Below are 19,261 nucleotides of genomic sequence, written 5' to 3'. Positions count from 1 at the left end.
CAATTTTACTCTAATTTTTATTTTAATTATTCTAATTTTTCCTCGAATTTTTAAGAGGATTGCGCAAAAAAAAATGTTTTTTTGGCCTTTCGGCATTTATTTTGAATTCAGAGACCCATTACTGTTCTAATATATTTTAAATTTTGTTTTTCATATATCTAAATTTTGTGTGTATATTTAGAGCATTACGCTGTACAAAGATTATTTTTCTCTTATCTTAAAATATATGAGATTATCTTCACATTGGATTTTTAATAGAAGTCATGCAGAAAATTTAAAAAATGGGCCCAAGATGGTAAAACTATTTTTGACGAACTTTGTGAAACATCGAATTTTTAGGAATTTTCGAAATTTCGAATTTTTGTTTCCTTCTAAATGTAGCCATTCTCGAGATATTTAAAAAAATATTTGTAATTTATTGTCTTTTTAATAGTAAATAGGCCCTTTAAATATGTTTGTCGTGTTGTACCATCATGTTCATGAGATTTTATGAATTCGCTTATAATTTTCTTTTCCAAATACATCGTTATGGTAAAGACATATGTTTAGGAGTTACGTTACGAAACATTCGAAGACATGTGGGTTAATACAAAACGTAGCGAAACTAAAAAATCTTTTTTATCTTAATACAAACTTCAATCAATCAAAAAAATTGTTGGAAATTTTAACAAAATTCATAAAATTTCATGAACATGACGGTATAACACGAGAAACATATTAAAAGAGATTATTTACTATAAAAAAGATTATAAATTGGAAATATTTTTTTAAATATCTCGAGAATGGTTGCATTTAGAAGGAGATTGATAATAACCTTTTTTGTTTTAAATCACATCAGAATTCAAAATTAGTGGCTAAGAATGATTGCTAACATACAAAAATTCGAAGTTTCGAAAATTCCTAAAAATTCGATGTTCCTCAAAGTTCGTCAAAAATAGTTTTACCATTTTGGGCCCATTTTTATTTAGTATTTTGGATATTGCAAATTGAATTTTCATTTTGTAAATAAAAAAAAGAGTACTAACTTTTTTTCTCAGTGTACATTTTTTTTCATATTCAACCATCAATACTCTATAACTCTTTCTAAGACACTATTTCGGAACGACTCATAGTTTTTGTGATATAAATTATCAAAAATTTCCCTTACTCAAATCGATACGCCCTTTTCAAAAGTTACGCTTGAGTCAAAAAATTCCCAATTGTTGTGGAAAACTCATATTTCCTATAACCCAAACGGAATACATACTTTCATTCGAATAAAAAATACTCATGTTTTGTCATTTGTCGATTTCATTTGGAATTACTCCTATAGAATATTTGCCATACAGCAAGTGATTTGGTTTGGGGGATTTTTTACTCCCTTGATAACCAAACCAGGTCTTTTGCTAACTCTCCGTTGGAAAAAAATGGAAATGTAACCTTTCCAATGATCATACAACTTTACTTATACGAGATATCGATCACTCCTTTTGTTTTCCCCAACCTAATATTAAACGAAAATCTAATGAAAGACAAGAATAGCGCTACTACTAGAAGGGAAGGGTAGTAATCATTTCTTGCATTCGTTGCGAAACTGGGAGGGAGAGCAAGCAATTCATAATAGTCACAGACAGCTTTCAGAATTGCACCTCGAATTATGGGGAGCTCGACTCGAGATTATGATAAGCGAATCGATTGAAACTGTTTTAAGTTATTCTCTGAACTGTGTCTTAGTAGCCTCCAAAGGGCCACCCCCACTAAGCCCACAGGGCGATAAATCAATCGAGACCTGTATAAACATAGATGGGAAGAGATTGATACCTGGGTAACCATGTGGCGCTATTTAATCAGGTTAAATTGATTGGTTTGCGTTCGGAATTAGCGCTTGACACAACCAGGCTTACGATGAAATCGTGATTTAATCTGGATGAACACCGAGAAATACTGTTTGCGCGTTCGCACAACAAACTGCTTCCATTGGGATAATTAATTTAGAGGGAATTTTATAATACCTTGCTGTTTGGTGCCACGGTGCTTCCTTAGCCGGGGAATTTTGCTCTCATCCGTCATCGTATGCTGCTCCGTGCGGCCATTTTTCTTCATCACTGTTGGGGAATGGCTTTCATCATCAACGGAAGCTTCCTGCCTTCCCGACGTACCTCCTTCATCATCGTCCCCCACCTCAATCTCACTTGCGGAGGAACTGGGACTGCTAATTTCTTCTTCTTCCTCCTCTCCCTCTTCTTCTTCTTCTTCACTCACTTCATCCACGTTGAAAGCCTGCTCATCTTCTTCCTCCGTGGTCGAACTACTAGTCGGTTCACTAACCAGAGACTGCCTCGCGGGGGACGCTTTAATCCCCTCCGAGAGATGATTGTATCTGGCGCTGCCAACCACCTTAGCCGGGGGTTGCGGCTTACGATGGGAGGATCCATACAAATGGAGCACTTGCTCTCCCGGGACAAAGATATCCGAGGCTTTCTTCACCACCTGAGTGGTCGTTTTCGGCAGATCACGCATAACCACTCAATCACTACTAGTGCTTATCTTCACTTGAAACAGTATAACTTTAGCTTTAAAACTACACCTCGCGCTTCTTCACATTGCTTTTACTGTCGAGCTGCCCCTGTGCGTGAGAAAAATTAGTCACCATTATCTCGAATATTAACTTATTCCCAGTCGATTTTTCACTCCCTGCTTATTGTCGGTTAAATCGTGCACTCGGCGTTCGCCGTTTCCAGAGAAGCTGGGAAGCGCGGGACGATCTTGATTAGATTGTATCACTTGAAAAATAATTTAATTCCTTCAGTTGCTTTCGTTCTTTCCACTTTCCACAATTATTGGGCAACGAACAAAACGATTCAGTGTCATTTGAGAACACCCCCTCTCCCAAACTGTTAATTCTGAATGCGCGCGCCCGTATGTTCTGAGATTGAGCACTCTCCAATTACTACTGTTGCGGTTGCAGTTGCTGCCCGACGTTTATGCATGCCGCCAACAGCAGCAGCGCCACCAGGGTCGAACCAACTGCAAACTGATCTCCGCAATCTCCGTGAAGAATCTCAGATTCAACAACCTAAATTCGAAATGTCAAGAATTGACATCGATTTCATGCCTATTTTCCAGCGCGGACCACCAACCGCTAAAAATCAAATCTTCAGTTTTCCCATCGGCGGCGGCGGAACCGCAGCATTCACCGCCACCGTTCGACGCCAATGCTGTTCTTGCTAGCCTTCGCCCGGCTTGCGGTCGAATGCGGCGAATGAGACGGCTCTGAGATATTTTATTTACCCAACGGCAGCGTGTTGACGGTGACCCCCCATCTTCCCCAGGTGAAGTGGAGTCGCAATCGTTTAGTGCAAACTCGTTGGGATCGAATGTATGACACAAGTGTGAAACAAACAAACGGAAACAACCACAAAAATGTATAATAAATGTTTGTGTTTGTTCACCTTAGCAAAAATGATAGGGTCACGGGAGAGGAAAAAAAACACACGAGAGCAAATCGGTCGCCATCATCATTATTTTTCGATTATGTTTAGTCATAAAATCTTAGAACCGGAGGCTTATGTTTTTTTTTGCCTCGGCTGTTTCTTGAATTAAAGGGTGTGTCACATCAAATTGCATCACGGAAAAAACGCTGTAGAAATTCGCCCAGTAGACTGATCCTTTTGAAAATTTTAGACAGTAAAATAAAAAACTATTAAACAACTTTTGGCATTTTCTTTTTATTCATACTTCGAGCCCAAGCCCGTATGCTCGCACCTTCCTCTTTACCCCGTCCATAAGGTTCTGTACAACGTCAGGTTGAAGTTTTTTTGAACAGAAATCCATTTTCTCTTGAAGTCCGCCTCCGATTTGACAACTTTTGGGTTCTTCCGGAGGGCCTGCTTCATAATCGCCCAATATTTCTCTATTAGGCGAAGCTCCGGCGCGTTGGGCGGGTTCATTTCCTTTGGCACGAAGGTGACCCCGTTGGCTTCGTACCACTCCAACACGTCATTTGAATAGTGGCACGAAGCGAGATCCGGCCAGAAGATGGTCGGGCCCTCGTGCTGCTTCAATAGTGGTAGTAAGCGCTTCTGTAGGCACTCCTTAAGGTAAACCTGCCCGTTTACCGTGCCGGTCATCACGAAGGGGGCGCTCCGCTTTCCGCAAGAGCAGATCGCTTGCCACACCATGTACTTTTTGGCAAACTTGGATAGTTTCTGCTTGCGAATCTCCTCCGGAACGCTGAATTTGTCCTCTGCGGAGAAGAACAACAGGCCCGGCAGCTGACGAAAGTCCGCTTTGACGTAGGTTTCGTCGTCCATTACCAGGCAATGCGGCTTCGTCAGCATTTCGGTGTACAGCTGTACAGTGTACAGCTTCCGGGCTCGCGTCTTCCCCACCATGTTTTGCCTTTCGTCGCGGTCAGGAGCCTTCTGAACCTTGTATGTACGCAGGCCCTCCCGCTGCTTGGTCCGCTGGACGAATGAACTTGACAAATTCAGCTTATTGGCGACATCCCGGACCGAACTTCTCGGATCACGTCTAAACTGCTTAACTACGCGCTTGTGATCTGACTGACGGAGCATCCATTTTTGCCGTTCTTCACCTTCCGGTCGATGGTTAGGTTCTCGAAGTATCGTTTTAGTACTCTGCTGACTGTGGATTGGACGATTCCCAGCATCTTACCGATGTCCCGATGTGACAACTCCGGTTTCTCGAAATGAGTGCACAGGTTTAATTCACGACGCTCTTTTTCGTTCGACGACATTTTTCCAAATTTACGAAAAATTGACAGTGAAGCATGGCCAACGTGATCTATACACTCTTATCAGATTATCTGATTATAAGCTGAAGATATAATTCCTAAAAATTAAATTTCTACAGTGTTTTTTCCGTGATGCAATTTGATGTGACACACCCTTTATATCATTGTTCCACAGAGCATCGTTTTTGTTAATTAATAGTTGAGATTTCCTCGCCGAATGAGACGCTTCAATTGTACTTTGGGTAGCAAGTGCAAGATAAGCTTACAAAAATAACCAGTTCATGAACGGGAATAATATGCAGAAAACAAAAAATAAATTTCTTTGCAATAGATGAAGAGCTCAAAACAACACCAGGTTATTGAACAAGATGAATTACATTTGCGGTACATGGAACATTTGAAATTTGTAGTATTCATCAAAGAAAAAAAAGTAGCATATATTGAGTGACTCTACCTATTGATGGTAACCATAATTATAAAAAACTGGGATAGATTATATCTGTGCTACAACCGCAAGATTGACATAGGACTACTGTTGGCTTCGTGATCATTTGATTGAAGTAGGATGTGAATCAATAAATGAATATTTTGAAAGAACTCTGAAAAGTTTAAGCAAGTGCAAGCATAGATCTTCTTTTGTCCATATTCTGCGAATGCTCTTTGAGGTGACCCGTATAGAAATTAAAGACGTAATCCTACGTCGAAATGTACCTTTCACTGACGTTTTATTAATACGGGTCGGACTCGATTATCCGGAGTATTGATTTTTTTGCACTCCGGATAATCGAATCCTCCGGATAATCGAATATAATTATGATTGGCACTTATTTATTAAGCGGTTTTATCTAGGTTCACCCGTTTGTATCTTTGTGACTTTGTAACTTTGTAACCCCCTTTCTGTTGACCGATTGATCTGAAATTTGGAACACATCTTTATCTCTGGTGTCATTATAAAGCGGCGTATTCCATGATCTTGAAAATCCAAGATGACGACCGCTACAAAATGGCGGATTACATATTTTCTCAGAACCCCTGCAATGTGGGTAAATGACGGATTATGTATATATTTTTTTCAAAATCCCATCAATATGGGTATCGAATGAAAGGGCTTGACCAGTAGAACACAATTATTTATGGAAAATGTAAATCAAAGATGGCTACCGCTACAAAAAAATTGTCTCAGAACCCCATCAATATGTATATCAAATGAAAGGGATTGACTAGTAGAATACAGTAATTTATGAAAAATGCAATTCCAAAGTGGCCGCCACCACAAAATGGCGCTAATACTTTTTTTTCAAAACCTCATCAATATGGGTATCAAAAAAAAGTTCTCGACTTGTAGAACATAGCAGATCAGGAAATAACCAACTCCAAGATGACTACAGTCCCCAAACAACTAATTACTTTTTAAATTGTTTCATTCAGCTTGAATTGTTTGTATGTATGTTTGAATGTTTGTAGGGTTGTCCCAATAAAATTTATTTTTATTTTAGTCGCATCATCGCCCTAAATTAATGAAGGAACGGATGTGATAACTAACTGCTACTTACTTAATTCTTTTAGTACATCAAACCGTTGAGCTTGAATTTTTTTTATGATTTTATTTTCTAGTTTTTAGCAAATTATCTGTATCATCAGTATATGTCTCTACATTAAAACCATTCAAAAAAATAATTTTATTTTTTTATTCCTTACCTAACTTTCTTCGGAATATTTTAATGATGTACTGTATTCTATAGTGCTCCCTTGGCCGAGTGGTTAGCGTCATAACTAACATGCCGGGTGTTCGGGTTCGATTCCCGTTCTGGTCGGAGGAATTTTTCGTCAAAGAAATTTCCTCCGACTTGCACTGTGATCACGCGTATTCTAGAGCTTGCCACTCAGAATGCATTCAAGGCGTGTTATTTGGCATAGAAATCTCAACTAAGTACTAATAAAAAATGACGCAAGTAATACTACGTTGAGACGGCGAAGTTCCTCTAGGAACGTTAGTGCCATTGAAGAAGAAGAAGAAGAACTGTATTCTATAAGTCAAATCATTTTATTTGATACCAATATTGAGGGGATTGCAAAAAATACATGGTCGACCATTTTGTGGTGGCGACCTTTTCGAATTTATGTTGTTCATAGTATAATTCTACAAGTCAAACCAATGAGCCATTAGCGGTGGCAAATTGACTTTTTCAAGATCATGGAATACGCAGTTTTATAATGACAGTAGAATTGAATGTATGTTCCAAATTTCAGATCAATCAGTCAACAGGAACGGGGTCAATTTTCTATTAATGTGGGACAATCCTACAAACATTCAAACATACATAGGAACAGGGTAAGCTGAATGGAACCATTAAAAAATAATTGTTTATTTGGGAACTGCGGTCATCTTGGGTTTGGATTTTTCATGATCTACGGTGTTCTACCAGTCGACCACTTTCATTTGATACCCATATTGATGGAGCTTTGAAAAAAATAATGGCGGCATTTCGTGAGGGCGACCGTTTTGGATTTGCATTTTACATAAATAACTGTGTTCTACTAGTTAAGCCCTTTCATTTGATACCCATATTGATGGTATTGTGAAAAAATTATATATGTCACCATCTTGTGGTTTCGGTCATTTTGGATTGGCATTTTTCATGAATAACTGCGTTCTACTAGTCAAGTCCTTTCATTTGATACCCATATTGATGGCGTTCTGAGAAAATATGAAATTCGTCATTTTGTAGTGGCCGCCATCTTGTATATGCATTTTTCATAAATAACTGTATTCTACTAGTCAAGCTCTCTCATTTGATACCCATATTGATGGGGTTCTGAGAAAATATGTAATCCGCCATTTTGTGGTGGCCGCCATCATGGATTTACATTTTTCATAAATAATTGTGTCCTACTAGTCAAGCCCTTTCATTTGATACCCATATTGGGGTTCTGAGAAAATATGAAATCCGCCATTTCGTAGTGGTCGCCATTTTAGATTTGCATTTTTATAATTAACTGCATTCTACCAGTTAAGCCCTTTCATTTGATACCCCTATTAGCTATTCAATATGGAATTATTATGCAAATTATTCAAAATTTCCGAAAATAAAAAAAAATACTCCGGATAATCGAGTCTAAAATTTCGGATAATCGATTCCGACCTGTATTTGTGACACATTTTTCAAAACACGGTTGTTGGGAGGGAGTTGGGGAGTTGGCAGCTCCCTTTCAGAACTGAAAAACTGTGGATGTGGAAATATTTGCAAATTTCATCTTTGCTTACTCATTTTTTTTTCAAAATTAATCAAAACTGTCTTATAAGAAGAGCAAAACTCTTTTTGTTCTTCTTTATATATGAATAATGCATTCTGAAAAATACACGAAATTGTTTTCAAAAAGTTTCAGACTAAAACATTTAAAAAATTATAAATTGGGACTTGCACATTCTGTCAAATATATATCAGGAACTTGTATTTTGAAGTAGGACCCACTTCGTTTAGCTGGAAAATAATTATTTACGTTCATAGGAGGAATCGATTCCTCCTCGGAAGCTATTCGATAATAACTGCTGCTTTCATCAAACAATGCGGCTCCGTTCAGACCGACTGCAGAAATAAAATGGAGTTGGGAAAGAAGAGCATTATGCATAGGCGTGTGAGCTTGTCCATCTCACATCGCAAATAACAACTAAATGGATTTCCGATTCAATTCGATTCTTTGATTTTAAGAAGCTTCAGTGGATTTCCGAGTTGGGCGCCAGCTTATATACGGATTTGTGTGATTTCAATAGCCTATTTTCAAAGCTATTTTGAAACTATTGAAAAAAGTTTTCGGATCAATAAATAACAATCAGAAATCTATTGGAAATTTAGTCTTTTGAATGTAATGATTATCATAACACTCTGTTCAGCCGAAAAAAGGGTATTTACGTTCAAAACCTTGCACTCCAAGCGTCACTCTCTCGATTTCCAAACTTTGAACTTACAAAGTTTGGAAATACAGAAATAAAAGACGTAGTCCTACGTCAAAAACAAATTTTTTGACTCGATTATATACATTGAAACAAAATCGGAGGCTGTATATAATCGAGTCCGTCCTGTATATTCATATTGCAGACAAAATTTGAATTAATATATTCGAACAATATGAGGCCACATACTTCCCAGATATCAAATCGTAAATTCCTCAATTCAGAATCTTAAGCCCAAGCTTAAAATTTTAGATATCTTCTTTTAGAATCATATTTTGAATCAAAATTGCAGAATTTAGAGTTCATATTCAGATTTCGGTTCCAAATTGTTGTTCCTAGGTTTGAAATTCATATCTCACAATTAAATCTTTTGAAGAATTTTTTTTTCAATCAAGATTCTTGATTCCTAGATTTCAAATCCACACTAATAACTCCCGAATTGAGATTGTTTATTCCAGATTAAAAAAATCCAATTCGGATTCGAGATATTTCAGGTTGAAATATGAGTATTCAGATTCCTGATGACGGTATCTCACAATTCCAATTCAAGATTCAAGTTTTCCATCCCCTAAAGTGCACAACAATATTTCAAATCTCATATTGCGGCGTTTAAGTAAAGATTTTTATGGTCAAATATTCGACTCAATATTTTAGATTCGGTTGTCATGTTTCATATTTAGGATTCAATTTTGCAATCCCAACTTGATCATCCCAAATTTAGATAACAAGATTCTGGATTTCTGATTTCAGATGGAAGATAATGATTTTCTAGTTTCCGATATCCAGACTGGCATCTCTCAATCCTTATTTAAGAATTTAGGATTTGTATTCTAGTCTTGCATTCTAAAATTCCAGACTCATAATTTTAGACCAATATTTCATATCGAAACTAGAAATAAGCGATTTCAGATTGCAGAGCTCAGGTTTTCGGTTTCAAATTTTAGTTTCCAGATACTCAATCTGAATCTCATATTCCACGACTTAAATTGATGTTCAGTTTCCAGATTCAAATCCCAGATTTAGGTTCCAGAACTCAAAGTCAGATTCAGATCCCAAGTTCCAAATGTATGAATGGAGTTTCAGATTTCAAATCCCAGACTAACTTATTGGATAAGTATTATAAACTTCAAAAACAAATGTTTTTTTTTTTTTAATTTTCAGCATCCATTTTATATAGCCTCACTTACTTTAATTATCGAAGATACATGGTCAAATATTCAATGTTATGAATATATTTTGTGTGCTAATGATAAATAAGATGGCCTTCCTGGAAGTTCGATTCCCTGGAAAATTCTGTTGGGCATACTTGAAATCAAGTTTTTTTTAAAATAATATTCCCAGATATTTTGCTTTGAATGTAAATCAATGGGAAAAATTGGGCTGCGGTTATAGAAAGTGGTCAAAGTGCATATTCTAGATTCGAATATCATATTTCATATTTTCGTATTCAAGACCCGAAATTGATAATTGAGATCTCAGAATCAAATATTCAACATTTTTAATTCCAGATTTGAAGTCCTCTAATTTGGGATTAGAAATCAGGAATTGAAATCTTGAATATTAAATTCGAATACTTCAATTCGTAGTTTTTGATTTATAATATAGATTCATGTTTCCGATCTTTTGCTTCTAATCCAGTTCAGGTTTCTAGAATTGATTCTCTTATCTATCATTCAAGATTCCAAATTTACATTTAAATTCAGATTCAAATTCTGTTCCTATATTCCAGATTCCAAATTTCAGATTCCATATTCCAGAAGACGGATTTCAGATTTCAGATTACAGACTCATATTCCGGATTGAAGTTCCAGATTACACATTTTAATTTAAAGATTTTTGGTATTCTGATTCGTGGTTTTCATTCTTAGATTATAGATTTGAGGCTCATATCAGATTCAATATTAAGATCTGATGATTCAAATTTCCGAATTCTAAAACGTCAAATTAATGATCAATATACAAGGCTTCCTAATTCCAAGGCTCAAGACGGCAGCGTCATCTTGAGAATTTCTCTTTTATAAACTATGTCTACAGGTATTCCGGATTCCACTCTCAGTCTCCGATCTCAATGTCCGATTCGATTATAAAATTTCACAACGCTAGATTTATAAAATCATTTGCAAATTCTGCTAAAATCGTATACAAATATTTCTAACCAAGATGCGATTTTCAATTTGAAATCTGAAAAATAAATTAAATAAAGGGTGGGCTTGATGATATAGTCTCCAATTTTTTCCACTACCTATGATCGAACAAAATCGAATCTACAAAAAATAAAATTTAAATCCGCAATCTGAGTATAACCTGATTTGGAATCTCTACATACATTTCAATTTCAAGGGTTTGATTCCGAATTTCTGAATTTTTAAATAGTGATATGAGTGATATTGTGATATTAGAAATTGTCGTAAATCACATTCAACAAACGTGGAGTATAGAAACTATAATTCGATTTCAAATTTAGATTCAGAATTTGTGTATTTCTGACTCGTCAGTTCGGATCACTATTTATGAATTGTAGAATCCCAGATTCCAGTGCCATCGGTCATTTTAAAATTCCACAACGCTATATTTAGAATTGGATTTGAATTGATTCTCTGATTACAAATTCCTTTCCCACATTTTAAATCAATATTAGAATTTGAAATTACACTCTATAAGATAAAATATGATATTGAAAAAAATTGACCTGAAATTTGAATATGAATTGACCTGGAATCCATAGATTTAGGAAGCGGATTCTCGATTTCAAAATGCACAATGGCACAAGATATTAAAATTGCAAATCTTTGGTGGAAGAATCACACTCAGGTGGGTGGTTTGATTTTGAGTTTCTAGATGCTAAGTTAGAGTATAATAATGTGTTTGAATTAGTTTTTCTTTTCAGATGTCAATTTCGAATCTCATACTTCACATTCCATTTTGGACTTCAGACTCAATCTCCGATTCCGATGCCTGATTACAGTTTCAAATTTCAAATCTCATATTCCTCAATTCCAGATGAGACATTAGGATTGCAGAATTTTCAGATTGAGATTTGAACCTGGAATAAACTTTACAAAAAAGAATATTCAAATCAAAAGCAATTAATTAAATCTACAAACTGAATATGAACTGTCTTGGATTCAATAGATTCCAGATTACAGAATTTCTTAGAATTTTGAAATATCAAATCTTGGATTACGTGCTCAAATAGCTGGTCCAAATTCATATTTTCAGCTTCCAGATAATTCAGTTCAAATTTAAGTTTATTGTTTCAAAATTAGAATACCAGACTCATACGTCAAAATAAAAAAAAAAAAATTTAAATCTAAAATTGCAGAGTTCATATTCAGGTTTATGGAATCAAATTCGAAGTTCATATAGCTATATCATATATCTCAAATATCTTAGATTCAATATTCTGCTTCCAGATTGAAATCCAGAATTTCATATTTCATATTTCATAAGATCTCAGATCTTATGAGTCATATTTAAGTTAATTCTTCTGAATCTTCTTTGGGAGTCTTTCCAACATATAAATTCGAATCTCATATTGTTTCTTTATTTTTGTTCATTCAGATTCCAAATCCCAGATCGAGATTAGATTTTAGAGTCCAAACTTAAATCTCATATCTTAAAGTATCCAATTCTCAGATTCAGATTCCAAATTCAAATTTCAGATTTAGAGCACCGGATTAGATGTCAAATTTGGATATCAAGTTTAAAACCAGATGCAGTTACCAGGTTCATTTAGATCCCAAGCTACTGATTTGGGATTGAAATTTTCGCTTCCCAATATTTTAGATCGAGATAATCAATCTATTTACCAATTCTAGTTTAATAGTTTAGATTTGAATTTCGAATTTGATATTGTAAATTCCGTAATTAAATTCAAGATTCTGAATCCCCAAAACCAGATTCCGGAATTCCAGGTACTAAAAATAAGATTTCAGATTCCTAATTTCAGAACCAATTGAAAATTTTCATATTCCGGAATCAGCTTCCATAAGTATACGCAAAATTCAAAACCGGAGGCTTAATTAAGATCCACAAGATCTCACGCTCCGGATTTGGTTTGGTATGTCGGATCAATACGAGGGGTCTTAGATATAAATTTTCAAAAATTGTATGACTAAAATTTGGTGTCAAATTCAAGTTTCCAAACTCTAAATTTGAATCTGATATTTTTTTTAGCTCCAAAATTCAAATTCTAAATTTAGATTGAGATTTCAAATTCTGCATTCAAATAAAAATTCAGGATCCCTGCACCCAAAGTTGATTTTTAGCACATGTTATGGCATCCCGATTTATTACATTAAATGAGCTGAAAAATAACAGAAAATTTTCTACTCCCCAATACATGTATATCATTTGTAGATAATATATTTGCTAGGGCCAATATGAACGAGCGAAACAGGAGACACATTTAAATGAAAGCATATGGAAGCTTTTCGTATAGTTTGCCAAATACACGGCCCAGACAGAGCAAGATATATTCTCGTTCATGTTCTTCTTTACCCTCTTAGAAAACACTTTCCAACTTCATTTTATGATGGGGTGTAATATTATCACGCTTTTATATAACAGCACTGGCAGATATATGGATAGCGTGATCGTGTGGAATAGCTTTGCATTCCTGCCGGCCTTGGTTCGATCCTCGTTGACGTCGTATGTACTTTTTTTTTTGCACAATCCCAAATGAAATGAGAAAAGAAAACAGAAAGAGATGTCTGCTCGCATACATACAAACCATTTTTAAGCTTTCAAAACAGCTCATTATTTGCGCATTTGATCTTCCAGCACCCGAAATGGCATCATTTCTGCCAAAGATGAAATGTTTTCTGCCAACGCTAGGGTGTAGCCCTAGGAATATTTATATTCAGATTTTGAGACAAATTAAGATCTAGTTATATATTCTAGATTTTAATTTAATAACATATAATGTAAACTTCACATTCAAATCCAGATCCAAATCCTGGGATCAATGATATTCTCGTATTGCGTATTGAATTATAGAGTTACATGTATGTTGATGATTCTATGATAATTCCTAATAACTGAAACGTGATACGTGAGATGTTAAAAATTCTAGGTTCAAAATTGATCACAAAATACGAGCTTGCAGATCTTAAGTGACCAAGTTCGTATTGAAGTTACTGGTTTCCTGATTCTAAAATCGGATCTCATATTTTGTAACTTTAATTCCAGATTCAGATTCTAGATTTGGATTTTAAAATATTGAAGATTTAGATGTAGGTTTAAGAATAAGATTCCACATTTGAATATCAGACATGAAACAAAATACAGATTTCAAATTTAAACACAATTCCAAAGCTTCTGATTCTAGGTTGAAGTTGCTGATTCCTAATACATCAGATCAATGTTATCAATCTTATTATGAATTGTAATCCTACACCCAAACTAGCGTTGCTAGAAACCATTTCATTTTCGTCAGAAACCATATCTTGTCATGCCTTGTAGCGTCAAATGAGCAAATAATGTCATCTGTCCCCCAACACTTTAAAATGTTTGTATGTATGGAAGCAGACATCTCTTTCTTTTTTGGGATTGCACCAAGAAAAAAGTCCAAACAACGTCAACGGGAATCGAATCAAGGCCGGCTGGAATGCAAGACTGTTTTACACGATCACGCTATCCACATAGCTAATTATGCGGTTGCTGAGAAGCGTGATAATATTACATCTCATTACAAATTGGAGTTGGAAAGTGTTTTCTAATTTTTCTCCTTGAAAACACTTTCCAGCATACAGGAGATCTATATCCATCTCGGTCTGGGCCGTGGCCAAGTAATGTATGCTTATTTGAAACGTGTCTCTTGTTTCGCTCGCTCGTATTAATCTTATATAGCCGTACCATATATATTATACAAATGCTTACCAGTATTTGAGAGTCATAACATTTTCTGTCATTTTTATGCTCATTTAATCGGGATGACAAAACATGAGCTAAAAATCAATTTTGAGTGTGTATTCTAGTGTCGATTTAAACATTTATAGATGAAGAATCCCGGATTCAATCCCCTAGATTCTGAGCTCTACTAGCAAATACCGGTATTCCAGATTCGAAATTAAGATCACAGATTCCTAATCTCAAACTTATATTCCAAATCAATTTTCAGATTTCAGATCTCGAGTTCGAGAAGAGATAATATTCGAGTTTTATGTTCGGGTTGACCATGGATTCGAATCGTATATTTCATTTTGAAGAATCCGCGCTCCAGATTGAAATTACAAATCCAAAATTTATTATTGTAAATACATCTTTTAAACTTATGTTTGAGAATCCGAAATCAAACGTTAAAATTTGTCTTAACCCAACCTTTAGACTTCAGGTTTTATATATATATATATATATATATATATATATATATATATATATATATATATATATATATATATATATATATATATATATATATATATATATATATATATATATATATATATATATATAATCTTTAATTTTAATTTTAGATTCCTGTTCTCATTTTAAAAAGATAGCTACGTAGCGAAGGTTCAGAAAACATCGCCTTTCAATTTAGTCTTGGGATTTGAGGACTGCTTCTATAAGGAATCCAAGATATTGAGTTTATACAGACATACAGTCACTACAGCGAATCCTGATTTTCTTTTTACCACTAACAAGAAACCCATGTCTAAAATTCGCTGTACAATCTCACTGCTGAAGATACTATATACCGGCAAGAATAATAGTAAGTAGCTTATCTCTGAGAGACGGTAGCTGCAGGTGTTCCCGCATTATGATTCACGATTCAGCAGTACGATGCATGACAACTATTATCTTATCATTTTACGTATTGAAGTCGCGCTCAGGATTATAGTAATAGAAAAACAAACCGCGAATATTTTCCCTCTGCGCTTCAATGAAACCACGTGCGATTTTCTACATTCACTCCAATTATCATATAACACCTTTGAAACAGACCTTTCTGAAATCCATTCCAGCCACACTTCATGATCGAGCTACATAAAACACGCAAAAGCTCAGCACCACTTTTCACAGTCTAATTTTTTGTTCTCCTCCCGCATTCAGCCCCTGGCTAAATCGAGCTCTGTTTATGTTACGAATTCTCAGCTTCCTCCATTCACACGCTAACAAAATTCATGATTTACTCGTTTATGGACGACACGACAGCACTTTCCGTCCGAGCATCACAACACCCGCGAATCTGCCCGATGCTACCGGCGAAACCGCCGGCGCTGCTGGCATTGACGGAGGTGGTCGACTCTCGAGAGCCCAAAATACCACAAAAAAAACCAACAAAACGAACAAACAACATCTATCAGCGATTGAATTTTTAATTACAAACCAAATCTCGCGGTGTTCCGGACGACGAGGATAAAGTCGAATGTATTCCATTGGGGTTCGAAGCAGAAGAAATAACGAAACGCGCTGCGTGCATTATTTGCGATGGAGCATTCTCCGAAGCCAATTAACCTTTCCCAATTTGTCCCCGTCATAATTGAGTTAATGTCCACCGCTTAGAGTGATTAATTTCGCACGAGATTCTTGGACCAATCACGCGTCCCCGGCGTTGATTAGGGGTAATAAATCGCATGGTGCGGAAGCGAGTGAAAATTCCATCATCATACAATGGTGGCCCCCGAACGTGTAATGAATAAATCACGCGCGGCTGAAGAAAGACATTCTTCATTTCTCTGGAGGTGTCGTCATGATTCGAAACATTTCATTGTTCTCTCTCAATCGACGAGAGAAACTTTTTCCCAGTCTCCTCCCCGAACAAAAATGACACCGATGTGGCCTTTTTGACGGAACTTTTGGGAGTAAATTAGTAAAAATAAAAAAAAAACAAACGAAATCGCTGAGAACATGACGTGTTATTTTGGGCACCCTTGTTCCAAAGCGGCAGCGAATGTTAATGAAGTTTAGAAAGACTTGCTTTAATCGGTCGAAGCTGGAGCAGGAATTTCTGGTTTACGCTTGGCTTCGTTTGTTCGTTGATGATTGGTCCGGCATCCGGCATTGAAATATCACACCAAGCGAGGACGAAGAAAATCCAACGCCGTTGTTATATGTTCGAGTGACCAATTTGGGACGCTGCTCCCCGGGGTTTCCATGGAATGAAATTCGCAGAAAATTTATTCGCGAGCTATTTGTGGATACGCTTGGTGGGCTTCCATGCTGTATACCAACCCTGTTTCTGAACATAAGTTCATAGTGATTTTTATCATTCGAACATTTGAGACTAATAAATGTTGTAATGATGATATTCTTTTCGTTTGGTTCAGAGTGATATTCAAAAGATTCTTAAAATAAATCCTATCACTCACTTGCAAAAAACTAATTTTTAATAATTCTCTCCATGGCATGATTTGAAATTCTTTCAAAACAACTGGATTCTCTCGACTCCAGATTCTGAATACATATTTCAGATCGCGGAATGTCACCAGCTCACAAAAGTTCAAGTCATTGATTTAAAGACACATACTCAGGTAGCAGCATCGAATTCAAGTTTCTAGATTCCAAATTTAAGATTGAAGACTCACAATACGAATTCCAGTTTCCAAAATTCATATTTAAATTTCAAATTCTTATTCCAAATTCCATATTGCAGAACTGAAAATACGAGAATAGAATTCCGTATTTCCATTTCATGAATTTAGATATTTCAGATCTAAAATAGCAAAGCACATTTTCAGTTTTTTGGTGTTAAATAAGTATTTCTGGATACAAAATTCAAACGCCATATTTTTATTTTAGATTCATACTAAAGATTATAAAAAAAATCCTGATAAATATTCAGATTGCAAATCAGGATTCCTAATCCTGAAATATCGATATTTAGATTCCTAAATTGAAGTTCTAGTACACCCGAACTAGCGTTGCCGAGAAGCATTTCATCTTCGGCAGAAAAGATGCCATTTCATGTCCTAAAGCGTCAAAAAAAAGCGTCATTATTTGTCATCTATCTTTTTCGTCGTTTCGATGTCTCTTTCTTTTTTCTTGTTTTCATCTTTTTTTGGGATTGCACAAAAAAAGGGGTCCAAACGATGTGAACGGAATCAATCAAGCAACTGGAACCAAATAAGGCACATGGAGGTTTTAGGGTGCAATAAATAATTCTATGGTGGTTAGATACTTCCAATCAGATACTTCCAATACAAAATTTGAATTGTAGATTAACACTCCTTCTTCTTCTTCTTCTTCAATGGCACTAACGTTCCTAGAGGAACTTCGCCGTCTCAACGTAGTATTACTTGCGTCATTTTTATTTGTACTTAGTTGAGATTTCTTTGCCAAATAACACGCCTTGAATGCATTCTGAGTGGCAAGCTCTAGAATACGCGTGATCACAGTGCTAGTCGAAGGAATTTCTTTGACGAAAAATTCCCCCGACCAGAACGGGAATCGAACCCGAACACCCGGCATGTTAGTTATGACGCTAACCACTCGGCCAAGGGAGCACGATTAACACTCCTAGAATTAACAATTTGCGGACCGCTCACGAGATTTCTCGTTTTCGCGTTCCTTCTTTACGGACTTGTGTGAAATTAGCGTATAAAAGTTTTTGTTGCGTGCAAGTTTCTGTTCAACGGGTTGCTAGATTTAATGAATAATGAATTATTTCAGTTGAAATAAATTGATTTTTTATAAAGTAACAACCTTCAAAGTCATGCTCATCAGATAGAGAATTGTATCATTCATCTTTCAACATAATTATTTTTTTTCTTTATCGTGACAGAAAAAAGTTATAGACTGAAACTGAGCATGGGTCAATATAGGAAAATATTCAGAATTTTGAAAATCAAAAAAAGTTATTCGAATAGAGTTATCGAAGTTATTTGATAGAGAAATATTTTACCTATCTTCCAGCCACAATTCTATTAATCGAAAATGGATATGAGAAAAGTTCTAGGCCAAGTTAAATGGCAGCAATTAATTATGTTAAAGAAAATTGAAAAAAAGTTATTTAAAGGACCCAAAACAGATTTTTGAGATAATAGTCATTGGATAGAGAATACTTTTATCCATCTTCAGCCATATTTTCGTTGGCCGGAGAAGAGTCTGAGAAAAGTTATGGGCCAAAATGTATACAAGTTGTAGGAGGAAAATTGCTAAATTTAACGAAAATGGAAATAGAATTTTTTCACACTCGAAAAAAAAGAACGAACAGAGTGCGAAGTCGAAACTTTTAGGCGATTTTAGAAATGCATTAAAATCGTGAAATATCAACACATGAAGATGAGATATAAATCACTTTAAAGCATAATTTACATAAATTTACACGGAATATTTTACAGAGAAATTTGTATTTCGATGTATGTAGATTCAGTGGATAAAAATATCGGGAAGAAATGAAAAATCGATTTCTTTCTGTTTTTTTTTTCAAAGATAGCAAGTGCAATTAACGTTATCAACTATCTTTCTTTTGATTTTTATAACGTTGTTGTAGGACCATTCAGTACTGAGATATTATTGCATGAACGAATTCGTTTGAATTCGTTTTTGGTAATAAATCATTCAATAAATAATCATCGAAAAACAGTTTTGAAAACTCTAATAAATTCTATACACCCAGGATTTTTTTA

At 35.5% G+C, this 19,261-nt stretch overlaps 1 protein-coding gene across 1 annotated transcript in view; it reads right to left on the bottom strand.

The window, feature by feature from the left end:
• The window catches only part of LOC129767542 (liprin-beta-2), a 144,996-nt gene that overhangs the window by 118,564 nt on the left and 7,171 nt on the right, over positions 1-19,261 (bottom strand). The window contains exon 2 of the mRNA XM_055768550.1: positions 1,992-2,605. Coding sequence (XP_055624525.1) covers positions 1,992-2,499 — 508 coding nt within the window. The 5' untranslated portion in view covers positions 2,500-2,605. The remainder of the gene's footprint in view (positions 1-1,991; positions 2,606-19,261) is intronic.

Source organism: Toxorhynchites rutilus, chromosome 2, assembly GCF_029784135.1.
Source record: "Toxorhynchites rutilus septentrionalis strain SRP chromosome 2, ASM2978413v1, whole genome shotgun sequence".
In the NCBI taxonomy this organism is placed as follows: domain Eukaryota; kingdom Metazoa; phylum Arthropoda; class Insecta; order Diptera; family Culicidae; genus Toxorhynchites; species Toxorhynchites rutilus.
Note: the sequence above shows the minus strand (reverse complement) of the source record. Positions and strands in the feature narration are given on the sequence as shown.